General features: G+C 45.0%; 1 protein-coding gene across 2 annotated transcripts in view; it reads left to right on the top strand.

The window, feature by feature from the left end:
* The window catches only part of SLC22A2 (solute carrier family 22 member 2), a 30,564-nt gene extending 18,894 nt beyond the window's left edge, over window positions 1-11,670 (top strand). Inside the window, exons 8-11 of one of the 2 annotated variants that reach the window (XM_047102900.1) lie at window positions 300-408; window positions 942-1,054; window positions 4,339-4,438; window positions 11,604-11,670. In XM_047102900.1, coding sequence (XP_046958856.1) covers window positions 300-408; window positions 942-1,054; window positions 4,339-4,438; window positions 11,604-11,670 — 389 coding nt within the window. Of the gene's footprint in view, window positions 1-299; window positions 409-941; window positions 1,055-4,338; window positions 4,439-7,898; window positions 8,011-11,603 lie in introns of those variants that run through there. The other variant, XM_047102899.1, reaches the window with a different exon arrangement.
* The last annotated feature ends 4,513 nt before the right edge of the window (window positions 11,671-16,183 follow it).

Consider the following 16,183-nt stretch of genomic DNA (forward strand, 5'->3'; position numbering starts at 1 on the left):
TGTTCCTTGTGGGTGACCTCTACAGACTAGAGTTGGCCCAGCTTTGAAAACTGGTATAATTCTGTCGCCAATAATGCCGGGGTCTAAAGAGACTGTTAGAACTGTGTCCAAGTTAAAACTAACAGATGTGGGGAATCGTGCTCAAGACTTGGAGGCTATAGAAGAAGCATTTTGTGTTCTCAATCCATTCTGGAATGCGGACTTTCCCTTTGCATGCCTCTGGAGCACTGTTTGCAGACCAGGGTTTGGAGACCATTACCCAGTGCTGTGTGTGTAACTGGTGTGTGTTCTCCCCTCAGATCTGCAGTGGCTAAGAGTTACAGTCGCGTGCTTGGGTAGGATGGGGATTACGATGGCCTACGAAATGGTTTGCCTGGTCAACGCGGAACTGTACCCCACATTCATCAGGTTAGCATGCTTTCCTCAACGTGAAGAGGGTGGTCGGGACATTTGGTTGTTGGCTAGAACTACCACAAGTGCCAGTGGAGGACACCTTTTCAGAGGACACCTTCCTTTTCAAAACACGGGTAAGAGAAGATTAGAACATGTGAAGGCAGTAACGAGGCCACATCTCACACTTACGGCTAGGGTGAAATACAGGGTATTGACTGCAAGAGAGCAATGACCAAATGGCCCTGGGAGAGCGTGGTCAGAAACAGCACACACAGGACCGCAGAACAGCGTAGAGAAGACAGGTGATAAGAGTGAAATCACCCCCCCATTAAAAATCTTCAAAAAAGCTAACATGAAATAAGCACAACAGAATAGGGATGGAACTGTGTATCACACCATTTGTGTGTGTTGAAAATAATGTGAACCTTTTGGGTTTTTTCCAGTCCACAGACATTTTAGTGATGTAGGGAAGTATTTATGTGGAGGTGGTGGGGGATAACTGCCATCCGGCGAGAAGCTAAAAGTTCAATCCGTTTCCTGCATTTCAGGAATCTCGGTGTCCTTGTCTGCTCCTCCATGTGCGACATCGGTGGCATTATCACACCGTTCTTGGTCTACCGGCTCACCAACGTCTGGCATGAGCTCCCACTGCTGGTTTTCGGTAAGAGATCCTCAGACGTGTCTTTGAATGAAACCCTATTTTCCTAGCATCCGCCATTTTTCTATCTCAAAATAGGTATCATGCCTACCAGCGACTACTAAATACAGCTAGTAATTAGAACTACTCTTAGCGTTAGTAAGACTAGTATTGATAATACTATTAGTAGCTACTAAGACCCAGGCATGGGAGCCCACTAGGACTCACGGCCTTTGTGGTACAAAGTTCAAGAGGGAGTAAGATGGAAAGACATTTGCCTGAAGAAAACCCCTAACTCTCCTCACCGATTTCCACCCCTCCTTGGGTCTCTTTGTCAAAGAGCTCACTCTGCCTCCTCTATGGCCAGACGTGAGAAGATACACAACTCTTCGCTACATTACTTCAAAGAAAGGCAGTTATGGTTTTGCAAAGAGCGTTTTCAAAATCCAGGGGAAACAAAGACCGCCATTAAGGAAATGCGTTGGCTTAACAGTACACGTGTGCTGGTGTCGGGCACCCCTTCCTCGGATTCCTTGGGCAGTTAGAGTTAAGAAGGATTGGCTCAGTGCTTGCTTCCAACACTGAAGGAATGCACCAGTGCTGAGCCCTCCCCTCCCCGACCAGCCTGCAGCCTGGAAAGTGACAGAGACAAATCTAATTATCAGCAATTCGCACACAGAGGCCAGTGTGGAAGGTCTGCAGGCTATCAAAGGGCTCTGGGAATCCTGGGCACTTCCGTTCACTCATGGCCATTGCCCTTCCCCGCAGCTGGGGACTGTGAGACAGACCCTCTCCTGGGCACCATGCAGAGAGGTGTCCAGATTCACGCACACAGCATTCACCTTCTCACGTTAGCCAGGAGGCCTCAATGCACTCATTTTCATCTTCTTTTAGATCCATTGGGAACCACTTTTAATCTGACAAAAAATGTAACATTTTCCCCCATGGGCCTCCAACACTCACTTAACTGGAGGGAGGGAGGACAAGACCCTCTGCACATTGGACGAACACCCAAATGGCTTTTCCCCTAATGCTGCGCATTGTTGCACACAAACATCTCCGCTCCTTCCTCTTCTCAAGGGTTTCGGGAAGGGGAGAGGGGGGTTTTCCACTGCTTTGCATCTGCTAGCAAATGCTCCACGCCGCCAATAGAACTCCCCCTCGGAATAGACCCAAAGAAGTCTTCTATGTTGCAACGTAATAACAGCAAGATGGCCAAAGTTGCTAGAACACGAGCTCTTTACCCTGAGATAAGCATGATTTGGCCACAGAGTGGCTGGTACCACTTACCTATGGGGCCTACATGGCCCAGGCGCCTTCCTCTCCCCACACCGGTTGAGGGATCCGCATGGAGCCTACTTTCCAACTTGGAGGAGTCCCACAAGCCCCTGTGGACTCCTTCCTTCCAGGGAGGAAGGTGGAACCGCCTCAATCTCGGCCCCTCCCTTAGGTGGGCAGTGAGTGATCATGGGTCAGCGAGACATTTGTGGGTCAAGAACAGAGACTTCATTTACCAGAGCAACGTAAGGTCCAGACCTAGAGGAGCCTCTGTTAACCCTCCCTCAGGATTCACCTTCCCCTTGAAAAGATAAAGGATTTTAGCTGCATTTCACCGTTTCAAGTAAACTCGAAGACAACTCCCATTTTTATTGGGAAGCGAAACTAACACTTTGACATTTTTATTCCTTTGCGTTTCTTTTGCACACATTAATGGTGTGCCAACTGTGGTCTTGAAATCGCCAGAAGTGGTTCTCCAGAAGCCTGAAAATCAACACATCCAAAGCTGGGAAAACCCCAATTGGAAGAGCACTGGAAAAAAAAAAAAACTGATTTAAGAAATAACCCGGTTCAGGGGCGCCTGGGTGGCTCAGTCGGTTAAGCACACAACTCTTGATTTCAGCTCAGGTCATGAGCTCATGGTTTGTGAGTTCGATCCCCACACCGGGCTCTGTGCTGGGAGTTTAGAGCCTGCTTGGGATTTTCTCTCACTCCCTCTCTCTCTCATTCCCCCCTCTCAAAAAGAAATAAAAAACTTTAAAAAAAAAAAAAAAGCAATAATCTGGTTCATTAGGCCGATCTTTGCAAATATAAAATGCTAAAGGGATGACAATTTGAGCCATCTATTATATTCTCTACATAATTCACTTACTTCAGAGGATCAAAGCCCACGGAATATGTTTATTGTTTGCACGAGTTACAACCAAGTGAATCGTTGGTGGTTTGGTGAGACTCCGAGGGGAGAGCTACCTCGTTCATACGCTGTGGCGGGCACGGCCACTTAACGGGCAGGAAGCCACTTGAGTCACACAACAAGCATGTGATGTGGAGATGTCACCTCACTTCATGGCTGAGGTTCAGAACAGAACTTCCCAGGGCTCTGAGACCAGTGAGTGGAGGCTCCGCAGTGGAGCCCAGGGACCCGGAGCTTCAGCCGGCGTCCTGAACCGTGGTGGCCTCTACTCCTGCCATTTTGCAAAGATGTCAAAACGGAGTCCAGTGTGCCCTTCTTTTGAAACTCCAAACCAGCGAAGAACCCCCACCTACGTCCTGCATTCTACCGTAGCAAAGCATAAAATGTGACCTTAGAATCCCAAAATGTTAGCGGGGATTTAAGGAAGCATAAACACCCTAATGTTTACGATTACCCCCTAGCGTGTGCAAAAAATTAGAGCTGGAGACAAGGGAAAAAGGAACAACAAAAAGACTCTATCAACCCCCGAAATTAAAACTAAAAGCATAGGCCTGGCTATACTTTTTCATACTGCGATGCAGTAATACATGATTCATTACCTCTGTTTGCTCAGTGGTCCAAGTTTCTGACTCATTTTCATTACTAAGTGCTTTATGTTGGCAGGGTTATGTTCTTCCTTTCCTCGGAGTTGATTTTTTTTCAGAGTTATTTTCTAACTCCCATGTATCTTAATATCGCGGCAATGTTCTCTAGCCTAGAATAACCTTGACTCAAAATGTTAAGTATTTCATCTCCCTATAAGGAATTGCAATCCAACGGAGTTTGGAATCAGCAAAATATTTATAGGACAGTCAGAGAGAGCAAAGAAACCCATAACTATAGAAAATCACACACAAACGTTTTTTTGAAGAAATCAGTGGAGTTCTAATTATAAAACTTGAATGTTTGGGGCCCCTGAGGAGTTTAGTTGGTTGAGCATCTGACTCTTGATTTCAGCTCAGGTCATGATCTCACGGTTCGTGGGATCGAGCCCCACGTCAGGCTCCGGGCCAACAGCAAAAACAACCAACCTGCGCATTTTAGTTCTTAATGTGATTTGCATCTGTTTGACCTTCAGCTGTGATTGGCTTGGTTGCTGGGGTACTGGTGTTGCTGCTTCCGGAGACCAAAGGGAAGGCTTTGCCTGAGACTATAGATGAAGCCGAGAACATGCAGAGGTAAGGAAGGAGCTGAAATTCCTCTGTGCGTGTGTGTCTGGGCCAGTTCTGAGGCCAGGTGGAAAAAAAAGACGAGGTTGAATTTGTAGCTCATGCCGTACGTTGAGATCGAGTCACACGAAATCAAAGACTGAAGAGTAAAAACAAAACAAAGCAAAGCAAAACAAAACAAAACACAAAGAAACAGTAAAATAATGAACACACGCTAGGAGATACCCTGATACTTTCAGAATGGGGAAGGTCTCTGTAAGTAGGGCAAAAAATCCAGATCCCTTTGAAAACAAGATCAGTAAGTGTGCCTTTCTGAATAAAGAATTCTGCATTGAAAAACCAACATCGTCTAAAAAATAATAATAACAAATGTGGAGAAAATATTTACTCCTCGACAAGGGGCTGGTTTTCCCACTATATAAAGGGCTCTGACAAATCCATTAGAGGAACCACCCAAAAGGAAAAAAGAATGGGCTAAAGACTTGAATAGGTAGTTCAGGGAAAAGAAAAGAAAAACAGCTCTTAAAGGTATGAAAATATGCTCAGATCTCCCATAGTAAGACAGGTATAAAGGAACCCCACACGACTCACAGCTGAGGTTGTCGAAGATTAAACCGCTCGTTAACTATCATGTTGGGAAGGACCGTGGGGAAACGGCGCCCTGTGTTGTCAGTGGGAGTAGAAACCTGAACTCTCTGTGATGGCAATAGTATCAAAAATGTGCATTTCTTTTTACCCGGAAATTTCCACCCTTCTAGGAGCATATATGTACAAGATTACGGGGGCACAAGATTACTATTTAAGACCGCATTTTATGTAAGAAAAGATTGGAAACAGCCTAAATGCCCACTGATTATATAAATTATGGTAGGTCATTCAATAAAATACTCTGCAGCCATTAAAAAGAATGAGGCAGGGGCACCTGGATGGCTCAGTCGTTTAGGTGTCTGACTTCGGCTCAGGTCATGAACTCACAGCTCGTGAGTTCAAGCCCCGCGTCGGGCTCTGTGCTGACACCTCGGAGCCTGGAGCCTGCTTCGGATTCTGTGTCTCCCTCCCTCTCCGTTCCACCCCCCGCTGGAGCTCTGCTTCTCTTTCTCTCTCTCTCTCAAAAATAAATAAGGATTAAAAATTTTTTTAAAAAATAAAAAAATAAAAATAAAAAGAATGAGGCAGCTTTACATGCACTGATAAGGAAAGTTCTCTCAGATATATTATTAATTTTAAAAAGGGAAATATAGAAAGTAAATATTCTACCATTTCTGTAAAAAGAATGAACAAATAGGGGCACCCAGGTGGCTCAGTTGGTTAAGTGTCCGACGTGGGCTCAGGTCATGATCTCACGGTTCATGCGTTCGAGTCCCACGTCGGGCTCTGTGCTGACAGCTCAGCACCCGGAACCTGCTTCGGATTCTGTGTCTCCCTCTCTCTCTGCCTCTCCCCCTCTCATGCTCTGTCTCTCTCTCTCTCTTTCAAAAATAAATACACATTTTAAAAAAAGAATGAATAAATACATATCCGTGTTAAATATCTATATACATATACATATATATGTGTATTTACTGTATCTCTGAAAGAAGATGGAAAAGCTGTAATGTTGGCCATCTGTGGAATTGGTGGGCAGAGAACATAGGTGGGAGAGATTTTCTTTTTTTTTTTAAGTTTTTATGTACCCATTCTGAGAGAGAGAGAGAGAGAGAGAGCGAGAGAGCAGAGGGTAGGAACAGAGAGTGGAGAGAGAGAGAATCCCAAGCAGGCTCCACACGGTCAACACAGCCTGACATGGGGCTCAAACTCACGAACCACGAGATCATGACCCGAGCTGAAATCAAGAATTGAGCACTTAACCAACTGAGCCACCCAGGAGCCCCGGGAGGGATTTTCAACACATACCTTTTTGTACATTCTGAATTTTGAACCATATGAACCTATTCAAAAAGTAAACTTAAGAAAATCTAATAAAGAGGGGCGCCTGGGTGGCTCTGTTGGTTAAGCATCTGACTCTTGATTTTGGCTCAGGTCACGATCTCATGGTTCGTGAGTTCAAGCCCCCACATCGGGTTCTGTGCCGACAGCACGGAGCCTGCTTGGGCTTCTGCCTCCCTCTCTCTCTCTCTCTGCCCCTCCCCTACTCGCTCTCTATCTCTCTCAAGAAAAATAAATAAACTTAAAAAAAAAAACAAGAAAATCTAATAAAGATAAACATAGGACACGCTCCCCACAGGTTTGTTTGTGCAGTGTGCTTAGATGTTCTTACGCATTTTATTTGTAGTGCAGTTTTGGCCCGCTGATGCCGAAGACTGAACAGAATTTTACCCATTCTCCACAATGTTCCCTTTTAACACGTTCAGTACTTACGCAGATGTTGCTGCAGAAGAAATCACCGTGGTCGGAGGCTTTCCCCCGAGCTTGAAGGCCAGCATTAGAAGAGGCCCTTGAATTCAGCTGAGGTCACACACTGGCTGCCAACAGGACACTAGGGTCTCGAGCGCTTTGCTTGGCCCACGTGGGTATTTTTTAAGTGGGAAAGTCCACATTAACTGGATTCCCAGGATCTGTTAAAGCAAACAAATTCAGAGGATTTGGTAACACGGAGCAGGCATTTCCTCTTGTCGATGATTCGCCGGAGCTGACAGACAGCTCGGCATTTTGAAGGGCACGGCCACTGGTGTAGGCCGCGGTGCCACCAGGCCCGACTGTCTTGTGCCCGCTACATTTGTATCTTCTGCCCGGTACATGCAGACATTTGAGTCGAGGTCCCTGATCTAGACCAACTGTCCCCTCTGTACCCCCGTCTCAGGGAAGCTTCCCATGCACACGACTGTCCCCTTGAAGACGTCTGTCGTCTTGAAGACAGGTCGTACCCCATTGACTGCCACAGCCCTAGAGCTTAGCACGGTGCCTGGCACACACACAGAGCGGGTGCCCGCCAAATAGCTGTGGGACCCATGCTGAGTTCCTTCTAGAGCATCTCCGACTGTGGTTTCTCCAGGCTCTCCCAGCCAGCTCCAGAGGTGGGAAGGATATGTGGTGGGGGAGGACAGGGGCTGTGGAGTCTGATAGGCAAGGTCTTGACATTTCCTATCGTGTGGCCTTAACTCTTCTAAGCCTCAGTGTCTTCATCTGTAAATGGGGACAACAGTTTCTACTCATTGGATTTTTGTGACGAGATACGTGCATGTAAAGAGGCGGGCCCTTTGTGGATGCCCAATAACCACCGATATTGTTCACAGAAGTTTTCATGGCTCTTCTATAAAATAGGTAAATATGTACCTAGATCACTGACTGGGGATCAAATTTTAAAATCTATTCGGTGTTGAGACAGGGAAGTTCAGCCCAGGGACGTACACATCCACATCCCCTCGCAGGAGGCTTTCGTTTTCGTCAGGCTGGTTCGTCAGGCTAAAGGGGGATCGCGGAGATCATTCCTGCTGTTGCTTTACACGCCTTCTCTTCACGTGACCCACAAATACGTCTGCGAAGGTTTGCGCCTTTCTGCTGTCTGTATTACATCCTCCGGCTCACCTCTCGAAGAAGGAAGGCAGACCTGTGTGAGGCTTGAGGGCTGCACAAGGGAGTGAGGACGTGGACGCCGAGGCAGGGCTGGGCAAAGGGCCCCCCTGTGGGGAAAGACAAGCAGGGGCAGCCCACGGGACGCGTAGATGGCCGGGAGTAGGGGCACCCCACGCTGGCCCTGAGGGGCAGGCAGGCTGCCTCCGTCAGGAGAGCTGACCCAGGTCCGGTGTCCCAGATACTGCGGGAGAGGCGCACAAACAGGGTAGGGCGGGACTCCCTCCACCCCCATCGAGTCACTGGGCTCCCGAGGGCCCTGAGCCCATCCTGGTTACAAAGACGGCCCTAGGGATTTCCTAACGTACACCTTATTTCATCCCTGACCCTTGTTTCCTTTCCTGTAAAATTGGGTAACAGTGGCTAACGTTTACTCAGAGCTTTTAGCTAGTACTTTCCAAGCCCTTCCCGTGTGTTGCCTCATTTAATCCTGGCACCAACCCTATGGAACAGGTATTATTATTATTATTATTAGCCCCATTGGACAACTGAAAAAAATGAAGGCAAGACAGATGGAAGGATTCGTCCATGAGGCCAGTAAGTGACAAAGCCAGGCTAGTCCTGGCACCCAGGTCCCAGACGGCCGGGCTCACAAGCGGAAGAGTGCAGTGAGGGTCCAGAGCGGGCTGGGGCGCCTCACCAGTCAGTCGGCATAGCTGTGCCGCCGCCGCTGCTGTACCTGCTGCTGTTGCCGTGGTCACCGTTGTTGCTGTTGTTGTTGCCACGGTTACTCTTGTGGCTGCTGTTGCTGCTGCTGTTGTTGTCTTTGTTGCCGTTGTTACTGCTGTTGCTGTTGTTGTTGCCATGGTTACTGTTGTGGCTCTTGTTGCTGTGGTTACTATTGCTGCCGCTGTGGTTGCTCTTCTCGCTACTATTGTTGCTGCTGTGGTTCCTATTGTTGTTAGTATTGTTGCTGCCGCTGTTGCTGCTGTGGTTCCTGTTGTTGCCACTGTTACTGTCATTGCTGCTGCTGTTGCTGTTCTTGCCATTGTTACTGTTGCTGTTGCCGCGGTTACTCTTGCTGCTGTTGTTGCTGTTGTTTATATCCCTGATGCTGAGGTTTTCATTGTTACTATTGTTGCTGCTGTGGTTCCTGTCGTTGCCACTGTTATTATTGATGCTGCTGTCATGGCTACTGTTGTTGCCATTGTTGCTACAGTTGCTACTGTTGCTGCTGTGGTTACTATAGCTACTGCAGTGGTTCCTGCGGTTACTATTGTTGTTGCTGTGGTTCCTATTATTGTTGTTGCTACTACTGTTGCTGCTGTGGTTGTCGCCGTTGTTACTATCGTTGCTGCTGCTGTTGGTGTTCTTGCCATTATTACTACTGTCATTGCCATCGTTACTCTTGCTGCTGCTGTTGTTCCCGTTGTTACTATTGCTGATGTTGTGGTTTTCATTGTTGTTGCTCTTGTTGCTGCTGTGGTTCCTGTTATTGTTGTTGTTACTGCTGCTGCTGCTGCGGTTGCTGTCGTTGTTACTGTTATTGCTGCCATTGTTGTTAATAGCGTTGCTGCTGTGGTTCCTGTTGTTGCCGCCGTTACTATTGATGCTGCTGTCAATGCTGCTCTTGTTGCCATTGTTACCACTGTTGCTGTTGGTGCTGCTGTGGTTCCTGTTGCTGCTGTTGTCACCGTGGTTCCTATTGTTGTTGTTGCTACTATTGTTGCTTCTGTGGCCGTTGCCATTGTTACTATCGTTGCTGCCGTTCTTGCTGTTCTTGCCATTATTACTACTGCTGTTGCCATAGTTACTCTTGCTGCTGCTGTTGTTGCTGTTGTTACCATTATTGCTCTTGTTGTTGCTGTTGCTGTTAATATTGTGGCTGCCGTGGTTCCTGTCGTTGCCACGGCTGCTACTGATGCTGCTGTCATGGCCGTCGTTGCCGTTGTTACTACTGTTGCTGTTGTTGCTGCTGTGGTTCCTGTTATTGTTGTTGTTACCACTGTTGCTGCTGCCGTTGTTGCCATTGTTGCTACGATTGTTGTTGTTGCCGTTGCTGTTAATATTGTTGCTGCTGTGGTTCCTGTTGTTGCCATTGTTACTATCATCGCTGCCGCTGTTGCCATTGTTACTGTTGCTGCAGTGGTTCCTGCGGCTACTATCGTTGTCGCTGTGGTTCCTATTATTGTTGTGGCCACCATTGTTGCCGCCGTGGTTGTTGCTGTTGTTACTATTATTGCTGCTGTGGTTCCTGTCGTTGCCACTGCTACAACTGATGCTGCTGTCACGGCTGCTGTTGTTGCCATTGTTACTACTGTTACTGTTGTTGCTGCTGCGGTTCTTGTCCTTGTTGTTGTTCCTATTGTTGCTGCTGTGGTTCCTGTTGTTGCCACTGTTACTATCGTTGCTGCTGTTCCTGCTGTTCTTGCCATTATTATTACTGCTGTTGCCATAGTTACTCTTGCTGCTGTTGTTGCTGTTGTTACTATTGTTGCTGCTGTGGCTCCTATTATTGTTGTTGTTCCTACTGTTGCCGTTGCTGCCATTGTTACTGTCGTGGCTGCCATTGTTGCCGCTGTCGTTCCTGTCGTTGCCACGGCTGCTACTGATGCTGCTGTCACGGCTGCTGTTGTCGCCGCTGTGCTTCCTGTTGTTGCTGTTGTTGCTGTTGTTGCCGCTGTGGTTCCTATTGCTACCGTGGTGGTTCCTATCGCTGCTGTTGCTATTGTCGCTGCTGTTGCTTTTGCTGTTGCTGTTGTTCCTGTTGTTGCCGTTGTCACTGTTGTCGCTGCTGTTGTTGCCACTGTGGCTAGTGTTGCTGTTGTTGTTGCTGGTGTTCCCGCTCCTGATGGTACTGTTGTTTCTGTTGTTGCTGCCGCTGCTTTTGCCATTACTGTTGTTGGCACAGAGACCCCGGGAGTGCAGCTGACTTCCTTGGGCCCCAACGCCTGGGGTCTGAGAGAACTCCAGCACTGCCAGGGGATTCGGGTGAGCTTCTGCTACCCTCCCTGTCTCAGACTGGCCCAGAAGCTGAGGCAAGACTAGGCATCCCCCAGCAGGGCAAATTCCGCAAGGAGCTGGGGTACCCAGGGGTCGCCCCACTGCAGATCTCAGCCTTACTATCGAAGGGCATGTCTGGGAGCAGCAGAACGAAGAAACCAGCATCTCTACAATGAGTGTCAGCAACATCCTGGTATTCATGAAGATAAGATGACTGAGAAAATGTGCAATTCGAACAAATTTCTAGTTGATTTTTCACTTGTGCAACTGTTGAAAAATAAATGAGCTTTGGTAAAAAGCTTCTAAAATTGTATTTGCAAGAAATGACAGCTGTCTAGATTTTGCAATAATCATTTTTTACCAATATAAGATTAAATAAGTCATCACCCACATCCTCCATTACATAGAAAAGTGAACACCTAAAATAAGGAACATAGGCCAGTCCCAGAAGAGCACTTCTGGAACTACGCCACCACATTAGTTGTTCACCAAGCCCCGTCAATTTTCTTTTCAGGAATCACCACTCAGAACACACTGCAAAACTAATCCTGGACAAAACTTACATCAATTTTTTGTCCCATTCATTTACTACCCACTTTATTTTGGTTTATAGCTTCCTTATTATTTCTTTATCTCCTCTCCATTTTCTTTATTACTGCAGACCAAGAAAAAATAAAGAAAAGATGATTTACCTCCAAGTCAAGAAAGTAGATAATCCGCTAAACTAAGAAGAGAGACCACTCTTGCTATGGCCTTGCTGTGATGATACAAGTCCAGACCAGAGATTTCTCCATCCACCACAAAGCCCATATAATTCAACCTTACCTCATCTTGAACCCTACGAACCTAAATCTATAGCCAAATAGAGTTTGTTGGCCTACTTATTAAAATCTACCCAGGGGACCAAACCCTACCAAGCCGTAGCAGCTCACTCCATTCCCAGCATTCCTAGGACAATGCTATTGGTGTGCTGGGAATTGTCTTTATCTTATTTTATTTTATTCTTTTCTCCACAATGATATCAAACCAAAACACATAGGAGAATCGTGGGCCAGGGAAACAGAACAGAGAAGATCTGAAAAACTATTAAATAGAGCAGAGAGCCTGTTTTCTTAAAGAAATGATACCTGTAAAGTAATATCAAGTTGTCCAGAATGTATGCCAAGAAATTTAAATTGGCCTTTCAAGTGACATGGGTGACAAAATTTTAAAATACATTATTATCTGGGTTAGATTTTTAAAGGAAACTAAAATAAAGAATCAGAAATACAACATGAGTAATCAGTAAGTCTGCTCCATTTAGACGAGTTGAATACAAATGTGTGCTTTCCACAAAAAAATCTGGAGAAGAGTTTGATAGGGAGCAGTGTTGAATTTGGCCTACTAAACCGATGTGGTAATGTCTCACCCTGATAAAAATTTCTCTAAATTTGTGGTTTAAAAAAATATATTAATATTTTACCACGGTAATATAGTAAATTAATATTTAGAAGCTAATACTTCAAGACCTATAATGAAAACAAAAGTTCCTTGCCCCATTCCACCTCTACCAATGCCTCCAGAATAATTTTCAACTATTTCAGCTGTTTCTTTCTCTTGTGATTTATATTTATATATCTAAATAACCTGCTTTATATTGATATGTCTTGCCTTTTTAACTTTAAATATTACATTACTGGGGTGCCTGGGTGGCTCAGTCAGTTAAGCATCTGACTTCTGCTCAGGTCATGATCTCGTGGTTCATGAGTTTGAGCCCTGCATTGGGCTCTGTGCTAACAGCTCAGAACCTGGAGTCTGCTTCAGATTCTGTGTCTCCCTTTCTCTCTCTGCCCCTCCCCTGCTCTCTCTCACTCTCTCACTCTCTCAAAAATAAAATAAAAACAAAAAAAATTTTTAAATAAATACTACATTACCTATTGACTTTCTGGTATAAAATATGAAGATTTAGCTCTCTTCATCTCTGTCCTCAATCCAACACACAGTTTTTCTCTTCAAACTCTGTGTTATCACATTTTTATTCAATAAATAGTTAACATTTGCCTAATTTGGGCTGTGTAATTATTACTAACAGCTGAGCCACATAGGGTACTATGATCACTCTTCCACTCTTTTCACAGCATTTTGTTCCTGTTGAGCCTTGGTTTTTGTTGCTGTTTTCTATATATTCACCATTAATTTCCTCCCCCCCCCCCAACTCTTTGATAAAACTATAAATATCTCAGTGCTTTCAAACACAGCTCCTTTTTCCAGAGAGCCTTCCCACCTGGAGCCTGCAGTTCTCCTGGTCCAGTGAGCCTGGCTGCCATTGAGCCCTACTGCACAGCTGTTGCCTTGGGCTCTCCTTTCCCCACCTCCTGAGCATGTCCAGTGCCTCTGTTTTGTGTACCTCTGTCTGCTAGATCCGAAGTCTTCCTCATCCTTGGTTTTCTCCCTCGTTTTGAAGAAGCACATCTCCCAGTATTGTCCTGAGAAAGAGCACACACGTGTCCTTCTAAATTCTCCTCTGTCACATCAAGAGTTGACACTAACACATGACATGTTCCTGGCCCTGTGCCACCTGGCTTCTTATAAGCCTCTCCCAATGGGTAGCATTGGCCAGATAGGAAGATAAGAGCAAGAGAGAAGCCATTTTCCCCTGTACCATGAAGGAATCTTGGGCAGCTGCAGTAAGAGCTGCTGGCGACCTCAACCAAAGGAATGAGGCTCCTGGTCACCTCTCGATGGCACAGGTGCAGTTTTAATGGCAACAGCAGCAGCAGCAGCAGAAGTGCCTCACTGACTTCCAGCAAGAACAGGATCTCAGGCCCCAGCCAGAAGCAATCACTGTTTGCTGGTCTTACGTCAACACCCTTTTCTCTCTCTAGCATACCTTTCTCCCATTTGTTCAACAATTTTGTAAACGAGTGCCTGTATTAAATTCCTTCTCTTTGAAATACCTGCAGCAGTTTCTGTTTTGCTGGTTAAACACAAATTAATATTCTACTTGGGACCATGAGTAGACCACACCCAGGACATAGATGCCCAGATAGGAAAATCTGCAATTTGTTAAATGATATGTTTGGGATTAAATGCATTGATGGCACTGTTGTCAGAAAAAAGTGGGATACTGATAGTATCTACTTATGACAGTTGCAAAACAGTTCCTTAAACTTAAGCTGCAACTACCTGAAATGAAGTACCTATTTAAAACAAGACTGTGGGGGGTCAAGGGACTGTTGAATTTGATCACTGCAGTGGAAGCTATAACCACAGAATTTCTGGAGTAGAGTTGATTGATTCTGACTCCACTGGAGAAATTACAAAAAGAAAATAAGGACCTTAGGCTTTCAAATATCAAGTTGAGGCATTGTCAGAGAAATTGGGAGCTCCTTATAATGGCCCTAAAAGACATTCTTGAGTTTTGTAGAGGCAAGGCTGATACCACGGACAAGCAAACTCAAAATTTGAGCCTGTGGGTTAAGAGTTACATCCTAGATTGAATTCACAGCCTAGCCATGCCTCTTAAATATAAATTACAGAATGGGTGGGAAAGAGTTGACTCCTGAGAAATAAGATGGAAACTATAACCACTTATAGTTATAGTTATAGATTCAAATGAATCTGAATATCTGTAACCCCCAAAACCTCTGAACCTCCTTGGCCAAAAGAAGCATCCCCTTTCTCCCTTTTTGGAAAACAAAAACAAAAACAACATACTTTCCCTTGCTTGAAGACTTTTCATGACCTCATCTTACCTTAAAGGGGATGATAGGACTCCTAAGACAACACCCCCTACTTCCTCATGTTGTACCCAGATATGCCTAGAGTAGATTACAGCATGTCTCAAGGGGAAAAGTAAGAAATTTGTCTGGGAAACAGCTTACACATGAAAAGAATTTCAAGATTTTGTAACATATCAGCAGAAATCTAGGGATTAATTTAGGAATGAATTGTAATGATGCTAGGCCCAAGAAGATGAAACAGTGTTGGATCAGGTCCAATTTGTGGAGACGGGTGCTCTAATCCAAAATTCCAGATATAATGTGCCAGCTGAAAAACTTGGTATTCTTTCCAGTAGTTTGCAGACCAGAAACATTAGAGAAGATATAAAGGAGTTTTTCCATAATTTGAAATAAGAAGGGCTACTTAGGCAAGAATAAAATCTAAGAGAAATAAAATGAAAGATTAATCAATGTGACTATGCAAAACAAGGCTAAACTAGTTGAGGCTAGCTGTGTAATACACATACACACACATGCACATGCACATGTGTACACACACACACACACACACACCAAAAAAATTTCACTACATGAGTGACAGATCCGGGGAAATATTTGCAATGTATATAAAATTTCCAAAGGGCTAATACTGAAAAGAAATAAAAAGTTACTAAAAGTTGATAAGAGGGGGACCTGAGTGGCTTAGTCAGTTAAACGTCTGAGTCTTGATCTCAACTCAGGTCTTGATCTCAGGGTTGTGAGTTCAAGCCCCACGTTGGGCTCCACACTGGATGTGAAGCCTACTTTTTAAAAGTCCAATATGGAAAAGACAGTAAAAGAGAAAAAATAATGGTCTAAGAATACAAATAGTTATTCACAGAAGTAACATTAAAATGGTTAATTATGGCACAAAAGCAGACACTCAGATCAACAGAACAGAATAGAGAACCCAGAAATGGACAAACGTATGGCCAACGAATCTTTGACAAAGCAGGAAAGAATATCCAATGGAATAAAGACAGTCTCTTCAGAAAATGGTGCTGGGAAAACTGGACAGCGACACGCAGAAGAATGAACCTGGACCACTTCCTTACACCATACACAAAAATAGACTCAAAATGGATGAAAGACCTAGATGTAAGACAGGAAGCCATCAAAATCCTCGAGGAGAAATCAGGCAAAAACCTCTTTGATCTTGGCCGCAGCAACTTCTTATTCAACTTCTTATTCCTTTGTCTCGAGGCAAAGGAAACAAAAATAAAAGTGAACTATTGGGACCTCATCAAAATAAAAATCTTCTGCACAGGGAAGGAAACAATCAGCAAAACTAAAAGGCAACTGATGGAATGGGAGAAGATATTTGCAAACGACATATCAGATAAAGGGGTAGTATCCAAAATGTATAAAGAACTTATCAAACTCAACATCCAAAAAACAAATAATCCAGTGAAGAAGTGGGCAAAAACCATGAATAGACACTTCTCCAAAGAAGACATCCAGATCGCCAACTGACACATGAAAAAATGCTCTATATCACTCA

The sequence above is a fragment of the Lynx rufus genome, unplaced genomic scaffold (genome assembly GCF_022079265.1).
Source record: "Lynx rufus isolate CCGP_SWC_20201006 ecotype Redwood Valley unplaced genomic scaffold, mLynRuf1.p SCAF_6, whole genome shotgun sequence".
Taxonomy (NCBI): domain Eukaryota; kingdom Metazoa; phylum Chordata; class Mammalia; order Carnivora; family Felidae; genus Lynx; species Lynx rufus.